The sequence below is a fragment of the Ailuropoda melanoleuca genome, chromosome 9, assembly GCF_002007445.2.
Source record: "Ailuropoda melanoleuca isolate Jingjing chromosome 9, ASM200744v2, whole genome shotgun sequence".
Taxonomy (NCBI): Eukaryota; Metazoa; Chordata; class Mammalia; order Carnivora; family Ursidae; genus Ailuropoda; species Ailuropoda melanoleuca.
In genome coordinates, this window is record NC_048226.1 from 29,598,131 (window position 1) to 29,619,573 (window position 21,443).

Consider the following 21,443-nt stretch of genomic DNA (forward strand, 5'->3'; position numbering starts at 1 on the left):
AGCCTGGCATTGCTATGAAGCTATGAGTGAGGAGGGTTGTGGGGCTGTGAACCCCAAGATTCCTGGAGGTCTATTTAAGAAGTGGGAGGAAATTTTTATTTTTGAAATATTTATTTCAAAATTTTATTTTTCACAGAGCTGACAGAGGAGATCCAGCTATGGAATCCAGAGAGAGTTCTACGGGAACAGAACAGAAATTGCCTGGGCCTGGGTCCAGAAAGGGCCTAGAGCCGCCTGGGCTACTGTTCAGTGCCAGCTTCATCCTTGGCACTCGGCCCCTCACACAGCATCGCTCAGCTCCCGAGAACCAGAGCCCATAGTACAATGGCAGCCGCTCCAGGCGATGGTTGCAGCTGCTGTCCTGCCCAAGGAAGAGTGTGGGGTTGGCTCCGAGGGCCAGGGAGGCCACGCCAGAAAGAGTCTTAGAAACTATCCAGTCCATCCCCATTTTAAAGACGATGCAGTAAGGCCCAGAAAGAGCAGTGGCTTTCAAGGAGAATGAACATGGCGGCTCAAACTCAGGCTTCTTGGCTACTGAGGGAGTCTGCCCAAAGACCCCTCTAAGCATGTCTGAGTGTCGGTGTCTAGAGGGGCTGGCCTGTGTGTGTGTGTGTTTGCCAGGATGTGTCTGTGGTGCATGCTTCTGCACATGCCATGGTTTCCATGTCTCTCTGTGTGTCTCTCTACGGGTGCTCCTGTGTGCAGAAACTTGGGGCTGCAGCCCAAGAGGGATGGGCCTATTCTTACAATCTTAGAAGGCCTCTCCAGGCAGAGTAGAGAGGGTGGGTCCTGAGAGAAAGGGTGAGGAATGGGGACTTTGGTCCCAGTGCAGAGGGAGATACCAAGAGGCAGACTTGAGCCATGGATGAGAAGGGTCCTGAGCTAACACGGGACAGGGGGAAACAAAACTAAGATGGGGTGTGGGTCCCTGGACGTTGAGACACACTCTTAGCCCTCATGTGGGCCCAGCCCTCTGGTCACCGCAGTGGGCAACCCCAGGGGAAGTAGTCACATGATGTGGCACTTCTCAGCTGATTGCTTGAGGTCCCCCAATGTGGCCTGGGCTTTGTCCTTGAGTGAGCCGAGGTCCAAGCCAGGAAGACTGGCCAACTGCCCAAGGACGGAGGCCCTCTCCTCCTCCTCCTCTGTGTCCTCCTCAATCATCTTGGCCAGCTCCCGGGGCAGCTCCACGTCTCCACCTGCCATCTGAATCTGGCTCTCATCTGTCTCGTTCTGAAGGGAAGAGGGGAGGAGGTGGAGTGGGGCTGGAGGCCCAGGAAGACCCAGAGTTGAAGGGACAGGGAGGAAGCCTGGCCTGGGCTCCCAGCCCCAGATTTCGGAGCCACATGTTCCAGTGAGTTCAGCCCCCACACCCACATCCCAGACTCAAGCTTTTGTCACTTGAACATGCAGACCTTGGACTTTTACACCACCTAACTTCACTCTGAGATACTGAAGACACTAGCACAGTGAGTAGAGCAAAATGAAAATGTTTAGGAGTCAAACTGTTCCAGTCAGCGACATCATAGGCTGGCTGTCGTTACCCACGCCGGAGGACGGACTGATCACAGTGATGGGTACCACTTATCAAGTGCCTACTGTATGGCTGAAGTTCAAAATACCCCTGTGAGGTCGGTATTCTTATTTCTATTTTACAAATAAGGAAATTGAGGCTCAGTTTAAGTAAGTAAACTACTCAATTTAAGTAACTTGGGCAAGTCACAAAACTAGGAAGTAGGGGCACTTGTTTTTAAACCTATGTCATGCGGGTGCCCGGGTGGCTCAGTCAGTTAAGCGGCTGCCTTCGGCTCACGTCATGATCCCAGACTCCTGGGATCGAGTCCTGCGGCAGGGTCCCTGCTCAGCGGGGAGTCTGCTTCTTTCTCTCCCTCTGCTCCTCCCTCTGTTCCTTCCCCTGCTTGTGCGCTCTCTCTCTCTCTCTGTCTCAAATAAATAAAATCTTAAAAAAAATAAACGTACATCATGAATTCCAACATCTGTGTTCTCTTTGCACAATACCTACTGGTTGCCTTTGCACTTCTCTATCCCTTTGGGGACCCTGGCACTTTCACTTTATGTCCTACTCAGTTACAGCCAAGGCTTCCCTCTTTTATTAAACTCAGAGTTCCCTGATGGCAGGGGTTGTGTCTTTCAATGTGCTTAGTGCAAGCATTTGAGCAATGACTCCATTCCTAGCTGGGTTTAACTCAGTAGCTTTTCTGGCTTTCTGGACTGGTTTTCCCTCTGAGAGACTGGTGCGCTGTGGAGAGTCAGAGGCAGCCAAAGGATCAGTAAACATTTGTTGAATGAGTGAATGTGATGTTTGCGTGTCGGATCTTCCAATTCAAATGGAAGATTCTGGGCACTGGGAGTACCTTGTGCCTCAGTTCCCTCCTTAGGCTACACTTACATGCCCACCCAGTGCTGCAGTGCCTATGGGAGACTTCCTCCTGGCTGTTTGGCCAACCAACAGGCATTTTGCTCTCTGCAGACAGACTCCATACCCTGGAAGGCAGCCGGGGGTCCTACAGCAAGCTGAGGTTCTGCATTCACAGGCTCTGACCCCGCTCCAGCACTAGCTGGCTGTGTGGCCTTGTCAAGTTCCTTAATCTTTCCGAGCCTCAGTTTCCTTATTTGTAGAGTGGGTGATCGCTACGCGGGAGCGTTACTGAGGGGCTACATGAGGGAATGAAGGCCAAGTGCCTGGCACACAGAGGGTCTGCTTCTCTCCCCCACCCCGCCCTCCCGGAGTGTGCAGGCACTCCGAGTGTACTCGAACTTGTGAAATCTACTGCCTTCCACTTCTTCATCTGCCCCGGCCTGACTGTGGTTTGGAGGAGGGGGCCGTGAGGGAGAGAAGGGGCCTGAACTGGCTCCAGAAACACAAATCTATCAGTCTTGGGAAGGCTGGGCTTCCCTTCAGCACCAAGCCCTGGCCTCTGAGTAAGAGAACGAAGGATCCAACCAAGAACTCCGTGAGTTTTAGGAGCTGAGAGTTGCGGAGCCGAGCCCGGAGAAAGAGAGGGGAGCTGCAAGTCCAGGGTCCCGATGTGGCTACCAGCCCAGGCTCCTAAGCTTACCTTGGGCAGCCGATATTTATCTCGGAAGTGGCTCCGCAGCGTGGCCCGCTCCGCCTTCCTCTGCGTGAACTGCGCGTCCCGCTCCATCCTGAGGGGGCACGGGGGCGGAGTCATCCCAAGGGCTGACAGAATGGGCGGGGTCTGCGAGGGACTGGCGGGAGGGGTCTCCGAGTCCCCGGGCGAGAACAGCTTCGCTCCTGCGGGACTCGCCTGTGTGTTGGGAGGGTGCTCCGACCTGGCGGGCCTCGGTTAGTCTTTGCTGCCTCTCCCCCCATCATCGCGGCCCTTTGTTGTCTCTGCACCTGGCACTGGACTATGGGTCGGGAGCGTCAGCCTGTCTGGCTCGCTCTGCAGACCCTGTGTGTCCCTCTAGGCCTCCAACTCCGTCTGTCTTTTCCCTTCCTGACAGACTGTGTCGTGTGTGGGAAAATATTTGGGACAGACTTGGGTTTGCATCCTGGCTGCACTGCACTTTTGTTATGTCACTTATTTCCCTCTTTTGCAACTCACAAAACTATTATCAGGATTAAGCAAAATAATTGCTAATATTTAATGATATACCATGTGCCAGGCACTGTGCTATGTAGTTTACATGCGTTAAATAATTTAATCCTTATAAATATATAAGGCATGTTTTATGGTTACCATCCCCATTTTACAGAAGAGGAAACTGAGGCGCAGAAAGGTTTAAGTAACCAGTCTAAAGTCACCCAGCTAAAAAGAAGAAAAACCTGGATCTGCATCTAAGCAGCCTAGCCCTGGAGGCCAGCCCCAGCTGCCTCTCTGTCCCAGCGCCGCCTGCACACAAGTAGACACTGAGGCTCAATATCTATGAGTGCCCCATCTCAAGATCTGTCTCCGTGACTCTGAGCCGCCTCAGCTGCCTCGCTTTTCTCAGAACCTCAGACTCAGAGGAGCTCCAGTTGGAAGATGCAGACGGCTAGGACCAGATCGGATTAAGGGATTACTTGTTTCATCAGAAATGCACGTGCCGCCACCCCATCCCAGCTCCTTACTACCCCTGCCCCCACTCCTTCTGGGCCCAGAGTGCGAAGCTGGAACGGGGTCCTGGGTTTGGGATGGGGTGGCTCTGGGGACAGCCTAGAAAGCACACCCCAGTCTCTTATCCGCATCTAGGAAAGTAAGGTAAGGGGACTCGGGGTCTGAAACCGCCTTAGAGGTGAGCCAGGTGGTTAGAGGGGGTGGGGGAAGGTCGTTGGAACCAGGAAAGGATCCCACTCACTTCTCTTCCACCAGTTGCTTCTGATACTCCTCATACTCTTCTCGGCTCATGCCTTGCGCTTCGGCCGCAGATTTGTCCCCGTCCCCCTTGTCCTCGCCGCCCCCCAGGCTCCCGGTGAGGTTCTTCAGCTGGCCGCCCACCATAGTCTTCACCATGAACGCCATGGTCTTCGCTGGCCCTGGCACCGGGCGCCGGGAGCCAGGCACGTCCTCACCTACTTCAGCACTAGGTCTCGCGGACAGCTCCTGCCGCGGGCCGGCGCCCCACGCTCTGAGCCTCCCGCCTCCCGCCCCCGCCCAGGCCCNAGGCTGGACCACGTGCCCGCTCTGCACTCCCGCCTCCCCCACGTGCCTCCTTCCACGCCAAGCTCCGCCTGGGCATTGCTGACAACGGATTAGGGCCTGCGGGGGTGGGGTCGCTCCCCAGGGAAAGGGGCTGCATTGATGCTCCTGGAATCCTGCACCCTACTCTCCAGTACTCCCTCCTCTCCCAGGTCGCTGATAGCCAGGATTTCGGCTGGTGGTTTCAAGGGGCAAAGATCCAGCCCTGGGCTCTACCCCATCCTCCCCAACCACTGCCCCAGCAGCTGCTCACAGAGCTGGAAGCTGGGAAAGGGAAGAGCAGAAAACGGGAATCCCATTATATCTCCATGGGTTGCCTGAGAGTTCTCTGTCACATGCCAGCCCCTCTGACCCCTAGAGCTGCAAGAAGTGGAGGGAGAGGGTTGTTCATGGTGATGCTGGCGGGGCTGAGCCAGGAAGGACACCTGGAGATATTACTCTTTGTTCTGGGTGAATTTGGGGATAGAATTATATACGGTTGTGACTTCCTCTCCCTCCATCCTCTAGGGCTCAAGGCTTGTGGGGTATCTGGTCTTTTGGCAATCAAGCCAGTCCTTGACCTCCTTGCCTGCTTGGAGCTCACTGTCAGCTACCTGACCAGAGAAGGTGGAAGACTTCAGAAAGATTACGGAGAAGTCAGAAGGTAATGAGCATATCGAAGCATGGGGAGATGTAAATCAGCTTTAATAAGATTGGAGCTCCCCAAAAGCTAAGGTGTGGGCAGGAGCTGGGCACCCAGAATGAGAGGGTACTGGCCAAACTCTGTACCCTCTAGATACCATCCATCTCCTTCAGGGCTTTCAGGTGAGTCATGCACGCATGCTAGGGGAGAAAGGCTGCCTCCTCAGAACCCCCAGGGCCTCAGAGATGCGTGGTGCAGGACACAGAGGGCTGCCTGGGGACAAACGGTCCCAAAGGCTCTTGTCCAGCTCCTGCCTACTGCCAGGGAAAGGAGAAGAAGGTTACTTGGATTTCTGCCTTTTGGGCTCTTGAGACCAGGCTCCCACACTCACCTCTCTAGCATCTCTCCACTACAGCCTCCCCTGTTCTAGGACCTCTTATGGCTCCCTTGGCCTGCCCCATCAGGACCACATTCTTCCCCTGGGATTCAAGGTTTGTCCAGGTGGCTCCAGGCTTATGGCCGCCATTGCAAGCCTACATAATGCATAAGCTTATGATCATTTCCACTTTATACCTTTGCTGTTCTCACCTGGAGGCTGTCCTCTCTTCTACTCTACTTTTAAAGCTCAGCACACTTCACTTCTCCCCTGGGACCACCCCAGATGACACTGATTCTTCTTGTCTTAAAATTCCACCAGTAAGGACTGTCAGCCCCATTTCTGAGCACCTTGGCACACTCTCCATCTCTAAATGCTTCATTCATTCAACAAACACCCACCAAACAGAATTAGTGATCTCCCGCCACCCTGTAAATTCTCTTTGCCCAGTTTCACAAACTGATCCCACACTTTGCTTTGACAATACTGAACTTGCCACTTTTTCTCCAGAATGCTGTGTTTTTTTCATGCTTCTGTGACTTTTCTTATGCTGTTCCTCTGCATTGATGCCTTTACTTATCTTGACAGTCTGGAAAACTTCTAGTTACCTTGATGACCCATATCCAATGTCCCTTCCAGGTCAATGCCCTGATCGTCTCAAGCTGGGTCAAGTGCTTTTTTCCTGTACTGTCATAGCCCCTGAGCTTCCTGCCATTATGGCACTGATCACATAACTATCAGTTACTCAACAGTTTCTCACACCAGCAAGTAAGTTCTGTGAGGGCAGGACTTAGACGGGGCCAGCAGTTAAGCTGGTGGTCAGTAGAGCCTATCAGAAAAATGGGTCCTAGGGGCGCCTGGGTGACTCAGTCGTTAAGCGTCTGCCTTTGGCTCAGGGCGTGATCCTGGAGTTCGGGGATAGAGCCCCACGTCGGGCTCTTCCGCTGGGAGCCTGCTTCTTCCTTTCCCACTCCCCCTGCTTGTGTTCCCTCTCTCGCTAGCTGTCTCTCTCTCTGTCAAATGAATAAATAAAATCTTTTTTAAAAAAAAAGAAAGAAAGAAAGAAAGAAAAATGGGTCCTAGCCTCGGTGCTGCTCATTGCCAGCTGGTAGACCAGGCCTATTCCCCCTGGACCTCAGTGCCCCGTCTCTCAAATTAAGTGGCTATGACCCAGAATTAAGCGATGCCAGGTAGGTGTAGGATGACTTACCCATGGGAAGACCCACCTGAAGTGCACGTAACAGAAGAAGCCTAGAGTCTGAAGGAGGAGGAAGAACAAGAAGATGTTGGGCCGCAGGCATGAGGAGGCCCCTGGACGTTGGCCAGGTGGGCGGGGGTTCTTGGCTGCTGCTTTCTGAAAGGGGACATTCTAAAGTCCTGGAGCGGCTTCTTACCCAAAAGGAAAAAGGGGACCTGGAATCTGGGCCATGTGTGGGCTCTACCTCCTTTCACCACGCTTGGGGCACCCTGCCTTTCACCAGGGAACTTGGAGAGGGGTCAGAGTACAAAGCTGCATCCCCCACCCTAGCTTCCATGGCTCCATCATCTGTGGGAACAGCTGGGAAGGTCTAGGGCCTAGGATCATCAGGGCTCCGAAGGGTCTAGAGATGAGAAAGAGAGAAGCAGAGAGCGAAAGACAGGATAATGGTGAGGGCAAAGGTAAGAGCAAGATGGGGCACAGGGAAGGGAGGGCTTCACCACTGAGTCTGAGTACTCCTGTTTCCCTTCTGGTCACTGAAGGGGGTTGGACCCAAGGGTCTCCAGGGCCCTGCTGGCATCGCGAGTCTATGGGACCGTCCAGAGAGCAGAGAGAAGATAAGAACTATATCACAGACACAGGCACAGGTGTGCCTATCAGCAGTCCCAGGAGGGGGGCACAAGGGCAGGAGGGCCTGGGGATGCAGAAGTGCTAGAGGAAGGGGGCTGAGCCCGGACCTCAAGGATGGGGTCCTCATGGTACCCCTCCCTTCCCTCTTACCAGTGGGCCCTGAAGGTCCTTCTGCAGGAGGCTCAGGATCCGATCCAGCTCTAAGAAATGATGCTTGGTGCCCACAGGCAGATAGAAGAGCTGGGCTCTTGAGGCCACGTGGGCAGCTGCATCCCTGATGGGGGTGGAAACCAAGGGAGATGACTCGTTACGCCTTCTGGTCGCACCCAAACCTCCTAACCATTTCTCATAATCCCTAATGGCAGCACCTGGTGCGAAACAGGCACCATCCATAGGGCCCCTTCTTAGGGGTTGGTCTTCTTACCCCAGACCTTCTTCCTGTATCCTCAGAGAGCTTTAGCTCAGAGAAAGGTCTCCCTAAAGTTGTTTGTCTCAACTCTAGGCTCCTCGGGCTCTGCTTTCCATAGCCAGCCCCCAGGGGATTTAGTTCCTCTCCCTCTTCCCATCTTCCCCCCCCCCCAGTGTCTAGATGTGGTATGGGACCCAGAATCCAGCATCCAGCCTGAAGCTTTCCTCTTCCATGGCATCAAGGTGACCTTCCTGTCCCCAGAACTCTATGGGTAACTCCTGAGGCTTGGCTTAAAGTGGGATGGTAGGGGGCTGGAGGGGCGCAAAAAGAAGTCAGGGACTTCCCGCCCCTTCAGCTGGGCCTGATCTTGGCTATTGTTTCCTCCAGGAGCTGTCACTGAAGGAGGGCTCGGATTTACCAACCCTCCCTGGGGAGGTGGGGTGTCTGATAGGGGCTCTCATGAGGGGCCCCTCCCAGGGAGAGTTACTTCTAAACTAGGAATTTCAAACTTTAAACTTGATTCAATTAAGTTCAGATCAAGTGGATAGACCTAACTCTGTCCCAGCCCCTCCCCATGTGCCAGACTTGGTGCCAGATACTCAGGAAGTGAGGAAAGGAATAAGGGGCCAAGGGAGGAACTTGAGGCTGAGCGAGTGCGTGGAGCAGGGCTTCTCTGCCCCTCTCCCATGGCCCCTCCTCTCAGGTACCCTTACCTCATCTCTTGCAGGTGCTGGAGTAGAGTTCTCTGTCCATGGAGCAGGGCGCTGACCTTGGCAGAATCCTGCAGGAGGGTCGCCCTGTCCTCTAGGGCCCATGGCAGAGCCCCTCTCTTCTCAGAGTCCCTCTTCCCCAAGGACACTGCAGCCCTTTTCCTTCTGGAAGGCCTTGCCAGCTTACCTGGCCCCTCGTCAGTTTGGACATAATTGACACACTGAGTTTCTCCCCTGTCTAGCTGGCCTTCTGGATTCCCTCCCCTGCCAAACCCCTCTCCCTAAGGGTCATGGGTTCTCTGTCCTCTCCTACCTACTACCCCCCAGGGCACAGGCCAAGATGAGGCCAGTGCCGAATAACTCTCAATGCTTGGGCCTCTGTCTTGCTGAGTGGTCTGGAGAATTGACCGCCCCTCTCTGGGATGGATAGAATCTGGCAGGAGGAGTTCTGAGCCTGGAAGTAGGATCAGAGAGGCCTAGCCTTGGAGCGCAGCCCCTTCCCCTCCTCCCCCCTCCAGCAGCCCAGCCTCAGCTGCTCTGGCCTGAGCACACAAGATGAAAGGCCTGCGCTGACAGAGCCCAGCAGAGCTCCCAGGAGCCATGGGCCTCTTCTGCTCGGCATCTAACATCTTGACTGAGTCCAGCTCTCAGGCCCCAGGCTGGGCGTGCCACAGGGCATGGCTCCTTGGAGGAGAAGCCAGGATGGCAGGGGAGATGAAACAAGGATTCTGGCGTATCTGAGCATTAAGCAAGAGTATGTGAATCAAATCACATGTGGAGCTACGTGCAAATTAGCGCTCAGTCTATTTTGGCACTTGTCTACAGCCCGTGTCCAAATACCTGGCATCGCCTCTCCCCAGCCCCAGCTGCATGGATCCTTGGGCATGTGCTTGTGCGGGGCTACCCTTCCGCCCGCTCCCCTGCCTGGCCGCTCCACCCTGTCCTGCCACCTGCAGCACAGCACCCCGCTCTCCTTTCCCTCCAGACCTTGGGGGAGACGAGTTCCTAAGTATAGCATTTGCTCCTCCTTCTGGGCAGAGGGAGCCTGCCGGTACCAGGGGCCCAGTGCCTGAGGGAGCGTGCTTTTCCAGGCCTGCAGGCAGGGCCTTGGGTGCCCCAGGGGCCACTCACCCAGGCTCCCGCAGGCCTGGCGTGGCCCGGGGACCCCAGCTGCTTCTTCCATTGCCTCTCAGCCTGGGCCACCTGTTTGGACAGACCCTGGAGAGCCTGCAGGATCTGGCGGTGTCTGCCCAGCGTCTCCTCCAGGCCAAAGCTTCTTTCCCCTGGAGATTGGGGCAGAGCTGTGACAGGCAGCCAGCAGCAGTGGGGTAGCAGATCCTATCTTTTGGGGGCTCCTTGGAGAGGGGGAGCAGAAAGGCATGGCTTCTGCTTCCAAGACTCTCTGCTGGAAAGATATGTGTGGGTGGTGGGGTGGGGTTAGGACGGAGCACCTGGGACCCAGGGCCTGCTAGATGCGGCCTCCACAGACCTTCCTCTCCCCATTATTTAAAGGGCTCCTGGTCCGAAGGGAAGAGGATCCTGTGATATTCAAACGGACCCCTGCCCCACCTGCCTGCTCCCTGGGTCCCTACCCTCTTCCTGCGCTTCGGAGCTCAGCTGTGGAATCACATCCTCCCTGGTGCCCAGGGCCAGCCTTGCCCGAAGCCCTTCCAGCTGCCTCGCCAGCCGGAGCTCCTCCATCTCCAGAAAGGGCTGGGCGGGAGGCTGGGAAAAGAAGACAGAACTCAGGCCTGAAACCCATGGGAGATCTGCGGGTGAGGGGAGCTTTCCCACAGGGCCTCCAATCCCCCTGCTGGAGCAAACATTCATCACAGGACCCCTGCTGGGTCTCCCTGTGCTCAGCCACCAGGCCCTGCGGGCTGCAGCAGATCCCCACACCCTTCGCTCCTGCCGCTGCCCGGCTCCAGCAGCTCTCTCAGGACTCAGACCTTTGTCCCTGCTGCTGCTCCACTCAGCTACCTCTCTGCCCTTTCCAGCCCTTTCCAGCCCTTTCCAGCCAGTGTCTAATAGGTGGCCCTCCCTGCTCCTCCTGGGGGGTCAGGACCCCTCTTCTGTGCTCTCCCAGCCAGCTGGGGAGCTGCTTTGGGACAGCGCCTAGCTCTTAGTTCACCTCTGGCCCCCAGTACAGCCCAGAACAAGGCCTGGCCTGGGCAGAGCTCAGAGAGATAGAGAGATAGCAGTAGATATAAAGGCTGGAATGACAGGGCTGACTGCACAGGACGTGACCAGAAGCATCCGGGGCTGGGAGGGGTCCCTGGGCTGTCTCTCCCCCTGCTCTCCCCTGAAGGCCGGCCCAGGGCTGGCATCACCTTCGGACCCGGTTCACTCAGACTGAAGGTCAGGAAGGACAGGATGTCATGGTCATCTGGAAAGGGGGGAGAGGAGGGAAGGTAAGACACCCCCCTCCACCCCTCTGCCCACTTACTCAGCCCCCACCCTGCCAGACTCCATTATATTCCAGGCAGGCAGATCTGGGTGATTTGAGCAGCTCTATCCCTCGTCTTGCTCACTTCATAGGAAATGTGTGAGGGTCAGACAAGCAAATGGGGGACTGTGAGTGTTGACCCCCACACAGAGCCAAAGGTGGGCCCACAGTGAGTGGCTAGAGCCAGGGCAACAGACTGAGTGACACCCTCAGGCCCTGCAGCGTGGCTGCTACTGGCAGAGGCAACCAGGTAATGGCCACCTCCTCAGCATGGCATGTCACTCTCCTCCTCAGAAACCTTCCATGGCTCCCTAGTGCCTGGAGTCTAAAGACCAAAGCCCTGGCCTTCAAGAGCTCCCACTCTCAGATCGCACCCTGCCAGCTGTGGGTCCGTCTGTGGACTCTTCATTATGTTGCATCCTTTTGCTCCAGTTCCCTAAACACCCCTCTTGGCTCTCCCTCTTCCACTCGCCCCACAGTTCCCAGCTAGGTGCACTGGAATAAAGACTTCTTGTGCTGTATCCTATTTGAGACTTTCGGTAGCTCTGCATGGCAGACATGAGCTTCCCTGATGGTAACAGAGGCCCAGAGAGGGCTCGTGCATGACTCCCCAGGCCACATAGACAGGAAGTGGCTGGCCCACACCCAGAGCTCTTTAGAAGGTGTGGTCAGGGTGGGTCATGGGTCATTAGGTACCCACTCCTCTGCTCTCACCTGCCCAGAAGGCCCTCACCTGCCAGGGTGCTGGTGGCTGCCGAGACCCCAAAGAAACCTCCAGGAGCCAAAAGCAGGGGACCCGTGTCAACGCAGACCTCATCTAGGTCGTTGGGAGTGAGGCCACTGTTCAGGGACACCTGAGGGTCACAGAGGACTGAGCCCCTTGGGCATGGAACCCCCTCCTCTCCCCTGACCCCAGCAGCAGGGCATTGTCCCCACCTCTGATTCACTGGCTCCCCGGGTTCTAAAGGCGGCCCCGGGGCTCGGTGTCAGAATGGCGTGGGGGGACACGCTCACCTGGTCTCACGCTAGCCCTCGTAAGTGTGTGCTGTGGGAGTTAGCGGTCTGTGCAGGGAGGAAGGTCCCCGTGTGTGCCAGGGACCCTGTGTGGTGTCACGGGCACTGGTCTGTTGGGGTCATCGTGCTCACATAGCACCCCTGGAGCTCTGAGCCTGTGCTCTGCCCCTCCCTGCCCAGAGCCTCTGCAAAAGCAGGAGGGGCTACTCACGCGCAGCCTCTGCCCCCAGTAGGCGATCCGTGCTCTGAAGGGGTACGGCAAGTTGCGGAAGTCCCAGTGGCAGGAGCCTAGCACCCGGCTGGCTCCGTCCCTGTGGGCACTTGGAATCCAGCCCGGCCACGTGGGACCCAAGGCATGGCCAGTGGGGGTGGTCCCAGGGGCTGCTCTGCGCGGGCCTACGGCACCACCACCCTCCCCACTGGGTGACCCGGGACGGGACAGGTCTCTGTGGTCTAGCGTGAGTCTCCCTAGCTGCAGTCTGCTTCTTCAGCAGAAGAGAGAGGAGCGGGAAAGCAAGCCTTGCCTGGCAGAGTGCTGGGACTTGGAGTTTAGAGAAGAGGCCCAGGCCTTCCTGTGACTCTTCCCTCGGGGGACAGAGCCAGGACCAACGCTGGAGTTCTGCCCTCAGTCCCCCAGGCCCACTGCCTCCTCCAACCTCCATGTCCCCCTGCGCCTCTGCGCAAGGCTTCTCCAAACTCAAAGCAGCAGGACAGACTCAGGATGGCCAACACGAGACAAGGCCTATGGCCCGAGAGGTCCTGAGTGTCTCTGGGCACACAGGCACACAGACCTTCCGCCCAGAGGGAGGTGGCACGTCGCGGGGAGGAGCCCCAGCTCCAGCCAGCACCGTGTGACCTTGGGCAAATTACCACAGCCTTCCAGACCTGAGTTGCCCCATCTTGAAAATGAGGATAATAATTTACCTCATAACATTGTTATGAGGCTTAACTGAGACAGCGAATGCCAAGTGCTTGGCGCTGTGCCAGGCACCCAGGTAAGCCCTGCTCCGTAAGTGCTAGCAATTATTCTAATTGTTATGAGCTCAGGGGCATTCGCTGAGAGACACTGGCGGACGGCCCGGCTCCGAGGAGGGATGGGCAGCCACGTCATCCGGGAGAAAGGGAAGGTGCGGGCAGGCCGGTGGCCGGCGCAGGGGCAGGGCGTGGCCATCTGGCCTCAAACATCGGCTCCAGCTCCGCACGCAGCGGATTGACCTCGGGCAAGTCACTCCACCTCTCCGGGCCTCAACATCCTCGACTGTAATTGGGGACTAATAACCCCCTCTCCAAAGTGTTGCTGACCAGAAGAGATGCTGTGAGTGACAGTGCTCGGCACAGCCTCCGCCCTGAGTCATTTCACACCCTGCCTCCCCAAGCGGGGGGATGGGGGAGGCTGTGAGGTTGAATGAATTGAGGACTCGGTGGGGCAGTTCCTGGGAAGCACAGGCGAGCTCTGGCCCCCACCCCAGAGGAGGCCCAGCTGGGACCAAGTGGGGGGGAGTTCCCGGGCAGCCGCCAGTAGCTCAGAGAAGAGGCCGGTGGAGGGCACAGCCCTGGCGGGGTGGGGGGTCTCCGTCAGAGGCTGAGGCAGGGGCCCGAGTCGGCGGCGGTGTGGGTCACCGCTGAGGCCCTCATGGCCCAGGAGAGGGGTGGGGGTCAGTCCAGACAGGCCCTTACCCACGAGGCTCGTAGCGAGTGTGCCCATCGCTGGCCAGCACGCGGACGGCGGGGCTGTTCTGCACGGGAGGTGACGAGCAGCCTGAGCCGCGGGCACAGGGAGGAGGGTGATGGTGTAGATGGGGGGGCAGGAGATCACCACTCACCTGGGCATCCTCGGCCAAGGAGTCGAAGAGGATGCCGATGCCGTCCCACGAGGCTGGCCCCTCCAGGACGGAGCCTACTTGGCCCCTGCCGCGTTTGTACCAGACGGCCTGCGGGTCCCCAGCCGCTCAGCCCGGGGTCCCTCGGGACGCTGGAACCTCGGGCTCACCACCCGCCTCCCTGCCTCACCCCCTCTGCCGGGCCTTGGTTAGGGGCCACTCACCACGCCCTGGGCTCCCCGGCGCCCCGGCCCAGTCACCCGCATCTGCACCTCCACCTCCCAGGCCGAGAAGAGGACAGGGACCCTGCTCCACACGGCGCCGCTGCGGTTCTGCAAGGATGGGGCCAGCCGCACTTCTTCCAGGCCCAGCATGGCATCTGTGGACCAGGGCAGCTCAGGCCCGGGGCCCCACCGTCCCCTCTTGCCGCAGCATGCTCTCCCTGGCCGGGGCAGGGCCGGGGGGTGGAAGGAGGTAACATCAAGGCCTGCCAGTAAATAACAGGCCAGCTGTTGGACATGGGAACCCGCTGAAGAAGGGGGAGAAGGAGCCCAGCACAGCCGGGGAGGGGGGAGGCTTTGCCAGGGCAGGGCAGCGGATGCCTGACCCACGGGGGGGGGGGGGCTTTACCTACCTTCTCACGCAAGCCTCACCACAAATCTGTGTGGCCTGCTTTTAAAAGACCCCATTCTACACATGAGGAAACTGAGGCTCAGAAAAGTTAAGGAACTAAATGGATTGGAACTCAGCTCCATCTGATTCCTAAGGGTGGCTGACCCTTGAACAACAGCTTCAAATTGCACGGGTCCATTTAGACACGAATGCTTTCGATAAATGCAGTATGACTCTGCAAATGTATTTTCTCTCCCTTATGATTTTCTCTCTTCTTCTTTTTAAAAATCTATTTATTTAAGAGAGAGAGAGTGTGAGAGAGCATGAGTGTGAGCAGGGGAAGGAGGAGTGGCGGAGGGTTAGGGAAGCAGAAGAATCTTGAGCAGACTCCGCGCTGAGTGTGGAGCCCGATCCCAGGACCCTGAGATCATGATCTGAGGCAAAACCAAGAGTCTGGTGCTTAACGGACTCAGCCGCCCAGGCGCCCTCTTTCTTACGATTTTCTTGATAACAACTTTCCTCTTTCTGGCTTACGTTATTATAAGAATCCAGTATATAATGTCTACATCATACAAAAGATGCGTTACTTGACTGTGTATCGGGAAGGCTTCTGGTCAAGCTAATAACAGTTAGGTTTTAGAGGTGTCACAAGTTATACCCTAATTTTCCGCTGTGTGTGGGCTCAGTGCCCCTAACCCCTGCGTTGTTCGAGTGTCAGCTTTTTCCACCACAGGAGAGATTTGTGTCTACCCCTTTTTGTGTCTCAGGTGAGGAAACAGGCCTCAGGCAAAGGAAAAGGACATGCCCAAGGCCACAGGACACAGCAGAGCCCTTTGCGAGAACAGCCATGCTGGGGTTCAGGCCTCCAGGCCGTGGAAGCATGGAGGGACTCCAGGATGGCCAAATGAGGCCGGGTGCTTCCTGGTGGGGGGACCTAAGGGACATTCCAAGGTAAGAAAAGCAAAGGTGGGGACAGGCGGGCAGGACCGTGAGGAAAGGGTGGAGGATGGAGTGTGTGTGTGTGTGTGTGTGTGTGTGTGTGTCTGTGTGTGTGATTTCTCAGGGGTTGTGGCTAAGTGGAGGCCTGTCTGGGAGGAGGAGGGAAAAGGGAGAGAAACTGAGGCAGGCTTGGCAGGAATCCGGGAAGAGAGATCAGAGGCCTCACCCCAGCTGGCTCTCCACCCCTATGGCCTGCCAGCCTGGAACCTGGCCCAAGGCCCAGGCCTTGCCAGGACTTTCCGGAGACTGCTAATCCAGGCTGTTTGCTCAGCAAGGCCAGGGCTGGGGGTGGGGAGGCTCAGAGGCTGCAAGGCCAGATGTCCTGGGGGCCCTTTGAAGCCACCACTGCCTCTGAAGTGACTTGCAGGAGGCAGGGATTGTCCACCGAGTAAGACACTTATGCACGCAGCTTTATGTAGACCTCATCCCAAACTGCGGCCTCCTTGAGTCTGACAGCCAGTGTCTCTGGGCCGAGCACAGAGGGGCATGGTGGTGGAAGTCTGATGAAAGGATGAGTGAATGAATGAATGGACAGGAAGCATATCACTGCGTGATCTTGGAGAATGTTCCTCTGCTCCCCAGACATATGGTCTGGGACACTCCAGACTCGACCGGGCCCAGAGCAGGAAGTGTTATACAGGCCCTGCCATCGTAGGCCTGAGACAGGGCCTGGCTTGGTGCTGTGAGAATTGGCCCCTTTCTTTGCTTACCTCCTGTGCCTCTGTGAGGGAAGTATTGGGCCAAAGACCTTTCTGACAGGGCCTGTCATCTTGCAGGGATATTTGTTCTGATCTCAGTCAGAAATCATGCCCTTCCTCAGCACTTCCATCCCATAGACACAGAAATACATAGTGGATCTGCTTTCTCTCTTTGCTTTGCCTGCTAGGTGGCTCTGAACCAGATCCATGGCCCAACTCTGAAGGTTGGGCAGACCACACAGCATGTTTTGGTGACAAGCCATGTTCTGGACTCATCAGCCTCAGCCTTAGGCAGCCTCTGCCTTAGTCTTGTTCATTCCTAATTTGAGATCCTCTGTACTGCATGGGTCCTTGTAAGTCCTCAGAAAGCCTGTTGAGGGGCGCCTGGGTGGGTTAAGTGTCATTTCGGCTCAGGTCATGATCTCAGGGTTGTGAGACTGAGCCCCACATCAGGGAAACAAATCCTTTTCGAATGAGATCAAGTAGAAGACAGACTCTATGGGCCTGGGTTTGGAAGTTCCTGAAGCTAAGATCCTCTCATGCCTGCTTCCACCCAACACACACACAGGGCGGAGCTGGTGCCCTCTGGCAAAGCAGCTGGTCAGGTAGCTCCCTTTGGGACCCCCCCCCCTTCTCATGGATGGCCACAGGCCTGGAGGCAAGGAGCAGGGAGAAGGGAGGCTGGTGCTGGTTCACGATGCCTTGTGTCTGTGTGGGACGCAGCGTGTGAGCGAGCATGTGTGTGCTTATGGGTCCAAGAGGCAGAGGAAGAAGAGGGGGTCCAAAGAGAGGCAAAAGGAAAAGAGAAGTCCTGGGGCGGAGAAAGAGAGAGGCCGAGAGGAGAAACGGAGACTGGTGGATTGGGGTGGGGTTGCGGTGGGTGGAGGAGAGAAGCCTGGGAGGGGTCTTGGGGCTGAGGGCACTGCCTGCCTCAGGTCTGGGCCCCTCTTGGGTAGTGGCTCGTACCAGCAGGCCCACTCAACCCCAAGTCACAGCCACCTAGAGCTGGTCAGCCCCTCCAGCTGGTCCCCACCCCACACCTCACCTCCATGATGACTCCAGAAGGGTATTCCTGCCCTGGGCAACGCTGGTCTTGGTCCTTTGAAGCTGAGCTTATACTCAAACCTTCTCTGAGGGGGACTGGCCCCCTCAGGGCTGTGGGGGCCCAGGAGCAGGAGGAGGAGAAGGCAGCGCCAGGGCTTGGGGCTGCCGACCACCAGCATTGTGAAGGGATCTGGTGTCCGGGCCCCAGGGAGGAGCTGCAGCTGGGAGGCCAGGGAGGGGCTCCGGGGACTGGGCCAGGTGGGGAGGAGCTGGCTTCTGGCTCTGTCCTCTCCCTTCATCCCTGACACAGACATCCTGTTCCTTCTAGGCCTGACCTCAGGCCCAGCCCCTCCCTCATCTCCAGCCTGACCCCTGACCTCTCACGCTCCTGGTTCTGCCCCTGTTCCTGGGCTCAGGCCATCTTCCCACCTTCCCTCAGCTCCAGCAGCCATGAGGCCTCAGGGATCATGAGCACAGGCCCCGGCCCTCAGCAGCCCTGTCCTCTCCCCTTGCTCAGGACGGGCCTCCGCCTCCTGCCTCCTTCCCACAGACAGGTGTCCCAACTGTCTGGTCATCATCCCTGCCCCCTGCACCCCGCCCCGCCCTGGCCTTCCCTGTCCTGCTCGCTCTGCCGGGGCGCTCAGCTCAGACCCACATTCCCTAACACTCATGTTTCCAAGCAGCCTGGTTTCCTCCACACATAAATGCCACGAAGAAAAGAAAGGCAGTCCTAACAGAGCAATTAAATGCAATGTGTGGACCTTGTTGGGAGCCTAATTTTAACCAACCCACTGGGGAAAATGAGACTGTTGGGGGAAATCTGAACAATGAATATTTGATTAAAATAAGGAATTACTGTTAAAGACAGTAATTAGGAGTAATAATGGTACTGTGGTTACATTTTTTTAAAAAAGTGTTTCGTCTTTTAGAGAAAAGTAGGAAAGCTGAACCGATGAACTGATATCCTGTCTGGGATCTGCTTCCCAGGGTCCCGGAGCTCAGAGCTTGGGGGTGCGGGGCACGGAGGGCACAGGGTTGGTCTAGAGCTGCTGTTCAAGTTGGATGGCGGGGATGCGCACGCTCATTAGTCCCCTCTCTACTGCATGTGTTTACATGATTATTTCCATACTGAAAACGTTTTAAAAAAGAAATCCTATGTTTCAAATATTTTCACTCAAATAAATGTTCACTTTCCAGAGTGGCTGGCTCATTCGCCAAGCATTCTGGCTAGCTGAGGTTTCACTGTGCTTTGTAAGTTCCCGGTAGGATTAAGTTACCAAAGCTCTACAAATTAATTAAAATCGAGGCGGTAAGTGGAAAATTTTAGGACACGCTAAAAGGAAACCTTCGTTTCTCACCAGTAAGCCCTCGCCCCGCCCCCCTTCTCGGCCACGCTGTGGAAAGGCAGGCCCCGGTGTGGCCCCGCTCCCTGCCTGCCACTCAGGCCTTCTCGCTCCTGCCCCCGCTGCCCCATGACAACCGCTCCAGCCAGGCCTGATAGTGACCCCGTTCTTTGCTTCTAGTGGACACTTCTCAACCTGCCTCTGCCGTGTGGAAGGCCGATAACATCCTCTTCCTCCACCCCTTCCCCTGCTCGCTCCGGGCAGCACCCCTCCCCCTTGCCCCTGGCGGCTCCTTTGCCTCTGCCCTTCCTCCCCGGCCCCTCCCACTGCAGCTCCCTGTGCTTGCGCCTCTCCTCACTCTCCACCTGCTTCCTGGCCAAGTGCGCCCACGGCCACGGCCACGGCCACCAGCACATCGCTGTGCTCAGGATCTCCACACCTCTACTGTCAAAGCTTCTCCCGGAGCCGCAGGCCTGAAGGACGGCTAACTCTGCAGGGGCATCTCTGTTTGGATGTCCCGGAGGGCCCCAGACTACACGTCCTACCAAACTCCTCATCTCCAACCTCTGGCCCATCCTTGTCCAGGGCTGGCGTCTCAGGGACGGCGGTCAGGCCAGAGCGGGCTCTTCGATTTACTCTTGCTACTCTCCGACCGCCTTACCTGGTCCTCTCATCCCCAAGCCTGTCTCTGTGAAATGGGGGAATAACAGCGTGTATCTCCAGGAGTTGACTGGAGGGGAGCAGGAGGGATACATCTAGCGTGCTGAGAACGGGGCCTGGCCGATAGCCAGCGCTCAGATCAGTAAAATGTTAACTGTATTCACCTTCCTCTCCACCTCCTATGGCTTCTCCAGCCGGGGCCCACCAGTCACCTCCTGCCTGGCCAGCTGCAGCCTCCCCACTGTCTCCCTGTCTCCACTCCGGACACTCCCACCCCCAGGGCCAGACTGTAGCCAGAATTATTTTTCTACAGTGCAGATCTGACCGCATCACTCTTTGGTCCTGAACACTTCAACTGCCCTTGGTCATCTTTGTACAAAGTTAAACCCATGGGATCTGCAGAGCCGGGGGTGGGGGGGCGTCTGGGTCCTGCCCTCTGTCCAGCCTTGCTTGCTCCTGAAAGCCCCCACTGGCACCTGAGGCCCAGCCACACCAGGCTATGGCACCTTTGCCCAGGCAGTGCCCTTCCATTGTCCGAAGCACCTCATTCCCTGTCCCTGCCCGACGTCCAGGTGTCTGAGAAGCCACCGAGCGCCTCCTGCCCCCTCCACCTCACCAGATTTCTGGGCACCAACTTGAGCCTGAGTGGGATCCCCATCAGTCATGAGTTCCATGAGGATAAGAACTCCATTTTCCTTGTCTATGGCTAAGCAGCCAGCAAGGGCAGAAGGATGAGAAAAAAGGAAGGAGGGAACAAAAAAGCCATAGGCCAAGTGAGAGAATGGAAGGAAGGACGGAGGGAAGGAAGGAAGGAAGGAAGGAAGGAAGGAAGGAAGGAAGGAAGGAAGGATGGATGGGGGAGGGCTCGCATGCCACCAGGTGGAAAGACTGGGAGCACCTGGCTATGTGAGCCTGCATGCCCGCGGGTCCCTGTCCGCTGGCCCCCGCCCCTTCTCTGTCCTGACCCCACAGCCACGCACCATTGCAGGGCTCTGAACCCGAGCCAATTGTCAAAATGCCCCGCCAGCAAAGTCAGGCTGGTAGCTCGACATTGGCCATAGTGAGAATACACCACGGATGTCGGCAAACTCTAAATCAGAGCTCCCTGCCCGCTCCCTGGGTCTGCCCGTGACCATCACCGGGGCACTGACTGGCTCCCTCCCCGGGTGCTGGCTCCCGCTGCAGGCACACCCCCTGTGCTCTGGCAGGCGCCCAGCCACCCCTCCTGCTCTAAAGGGAGGCTCCCCCTTCGATCGCTCCATTCCCGCACCGCTACCTTTTCTGCCCCCTCAGACGTGGATACGGCCAGAAGGTAAACGTCTTTCCCTTTGGCATCAGATTTGCTCACGCCTCTGCCACCTTCAAACCCCTACCTCATCCTCTTTCCTCTTACAGCTCAGTTTCCCAAGACTGGCGACCTTCCCGCAGCGCTCACACCCCTTAGCCGGGTCCAGAAATTGCACCCCCACAAACTCAGGTTTTGCTGAAGTCACCGCGAGCGGCCTCCTCGTCGGCTAACCCCAGGGGCAGGCTCCGGTCTTCTGGGAAGAAGGGACCTGCTGGCTTGTCCCGCGCCTCTGCCGCAGGGCAGGCTGCTGCCTCCCTCTCTGTGCCTTGCCTGGTCAGTCTCCTCTCCTTGGCCGTTGAATGCAAAGAGCTCCCCCAGGCATGGTCCTGGGCCCTCTTCTCTTCTGCACGTCCTCCCAAGTGATCCCCTCCTTGGCCCGGGCTTCCAACCCGAGCCACACACTGATCTCTCAGATTCCCCGCTCTGGCCTCTGGGTTCCAACAACTTACTCATCGCCTCTTGGCAGCTCAAAGGCACACCTCAAACTCAACACGCCCTTAATAGAACTCATGATGTGTCCTCCCCTCCCCTCGCAGCCATTCTGCTTGTCCGCGCCCCCCTTCACCTGCATTATGAAGCCATTGGCAAGCTCACTCCGTGACCTCTCCCATCCCTCCCAAGGCCATCCACTCTTGCCATCCTCTTACACTGATCGGTCCTCCTTGTGCTCCTTGGAACTTCTCCACCAGTAGCCAGGGTGATTGTTTCAAAGATAACTTCCTGTTCAGAACCTGTCACTGGCTCCCCATGGCTCTCAGGGTGACAAAAGCCAGTCCTTGCTCCGGCCTCCCCCTCTACACCTCAAGCCTGCACAGCTTCACCCTGGAACAAGCTGCCCTCCCTCCAGTCC

General features: G+C 57.0%; 2 protein-coding genes across 6 annotated transcripts; both read right to left on the reverse strand.

Annotated features, from left to right (window-relative positions):
• Nucleotides 1-136: 136 nt before the first annotated feature.
• On the reverse strand, nucleotides 137-4,610 carry CPLX3 (complexin 3). The gene is made up of 3 exons (XM_002922975.4): nucleotides 4,324-4,610; nucleotides 3,081-3,168; nucleotides 137-1,233 (listed from the first exon to the last, which is right to left on the reverse strand). Exons 1-3 carry the CDS (start codon nucleotides 4,485-4,487, stop codon nucleotides 1,009-1,011), a joined length of 477 nt encoding a protein of 158 aa, XP_002923021.1. The 5' UTR covers nucleotides 4,488-4,610; the 3' UTR covers nucleotides 137-1,008.
• A 717-nt stretch (nucleotides 4,611-5,327) lies between these two features.
• On the reverse strand, nucleotides 5,328-21,232 carry LMAN1L (lectin, mannose binding 1 like). Of its 5 annotated transcripts, none has more exons than XM_034668048.1 (13): nucleotides 17,244-21,232; nucleotides 14,114-14,376; nucleotides 13,893-14,000; nucleotides 13,747-13,805; nucleotides 12,281-12,389; nucleotides 11,789-11,909; nucleotides 10,940-10,995; nucleotides 10,202-10,334; nucleotides 9,741-9,892; nucleotides 8,613-8,680; nucleotides 7,641-7,764; nucleotides 6,889-6,920; nucleotides 5,328-5,600 (listed from the first exon to the last, which is right to left on the reverse strand). In XM_034668048.1, the coding sequence occupies exons 1-13, from the start codon at nucleotides 17,554-17,556 to the stop codon at nucleotides 5,474-5,476; spliced, it is 1,665 nt and encodes a 554-aa protein (XP_034523939.1). In that variant the 5' UTR covers nucleotides 17,557-21,232; the 3' UTR covers nucleotides 5,328-5,473. The 5 variants fall into 5 exon arrangements, with proteins under 5 accessions (XP_034523939.1, XP_034523938.1, XP_034523937.1 ...); XM_034668047.1 differs by having other exon boundaries at nucleotides 5,328-5,603; XM_034668046.1 differs by having other exon boundaries at nucleotides 6,889-7,016.
• Between the last annotated feature and the right edge of the window lie 211 nt (nucleotides 21,233-21,443).

Excerpts from the sequence above, each read along its gene's own strand:
- LMAN1L (XM_034668045.1), bottom strand. The coding sequence starts at position 17,556 with ATGTCTGTGTCAGGGATGAAGGGAGAGGACAGAGCCAGAAGCCAGCTC. Across the intron at positions 9,893-10,201 it reads CTCCGAAGCGCAGGAAGAGG|GGGAAAGAAGCTTTGGCCTG; the intron begins GTAGGGACCCAG and ends CCCAATCTCCAG. Across the intron at positions 7,017-7,640 it reads AGGACCTTCAGGGCCCACTG|AAAGCAGCAGCCAAGAACCC; the intron begins GTAAGAGGGAAG and ends GTCCCCTTTCAG.
- CPLX3 (XM_002922975.4), bottom strand. The coding sequence starts at position 4,487 with ATGGCGTTCATGGTGAAGACTATGGTGGGCGGCCAGCTGAAGAACCTC. Across the intron at positions 3,169-4,323 it reads AAGCAACTGGTGGAAGAGAA|GATGGAGCGGGACGCGCAGT; the intron begins GTGAGTGGGATC and ends GTGCCCCCTCAG. Across the intron at positions 1,234-3,080 it reads ATAAATATCGGCTGCCCAAG|AACGAGACAGATGAGAGCCA; the intron begins GTAAGCTTAGGA and ends TCTTCCCTTCAG.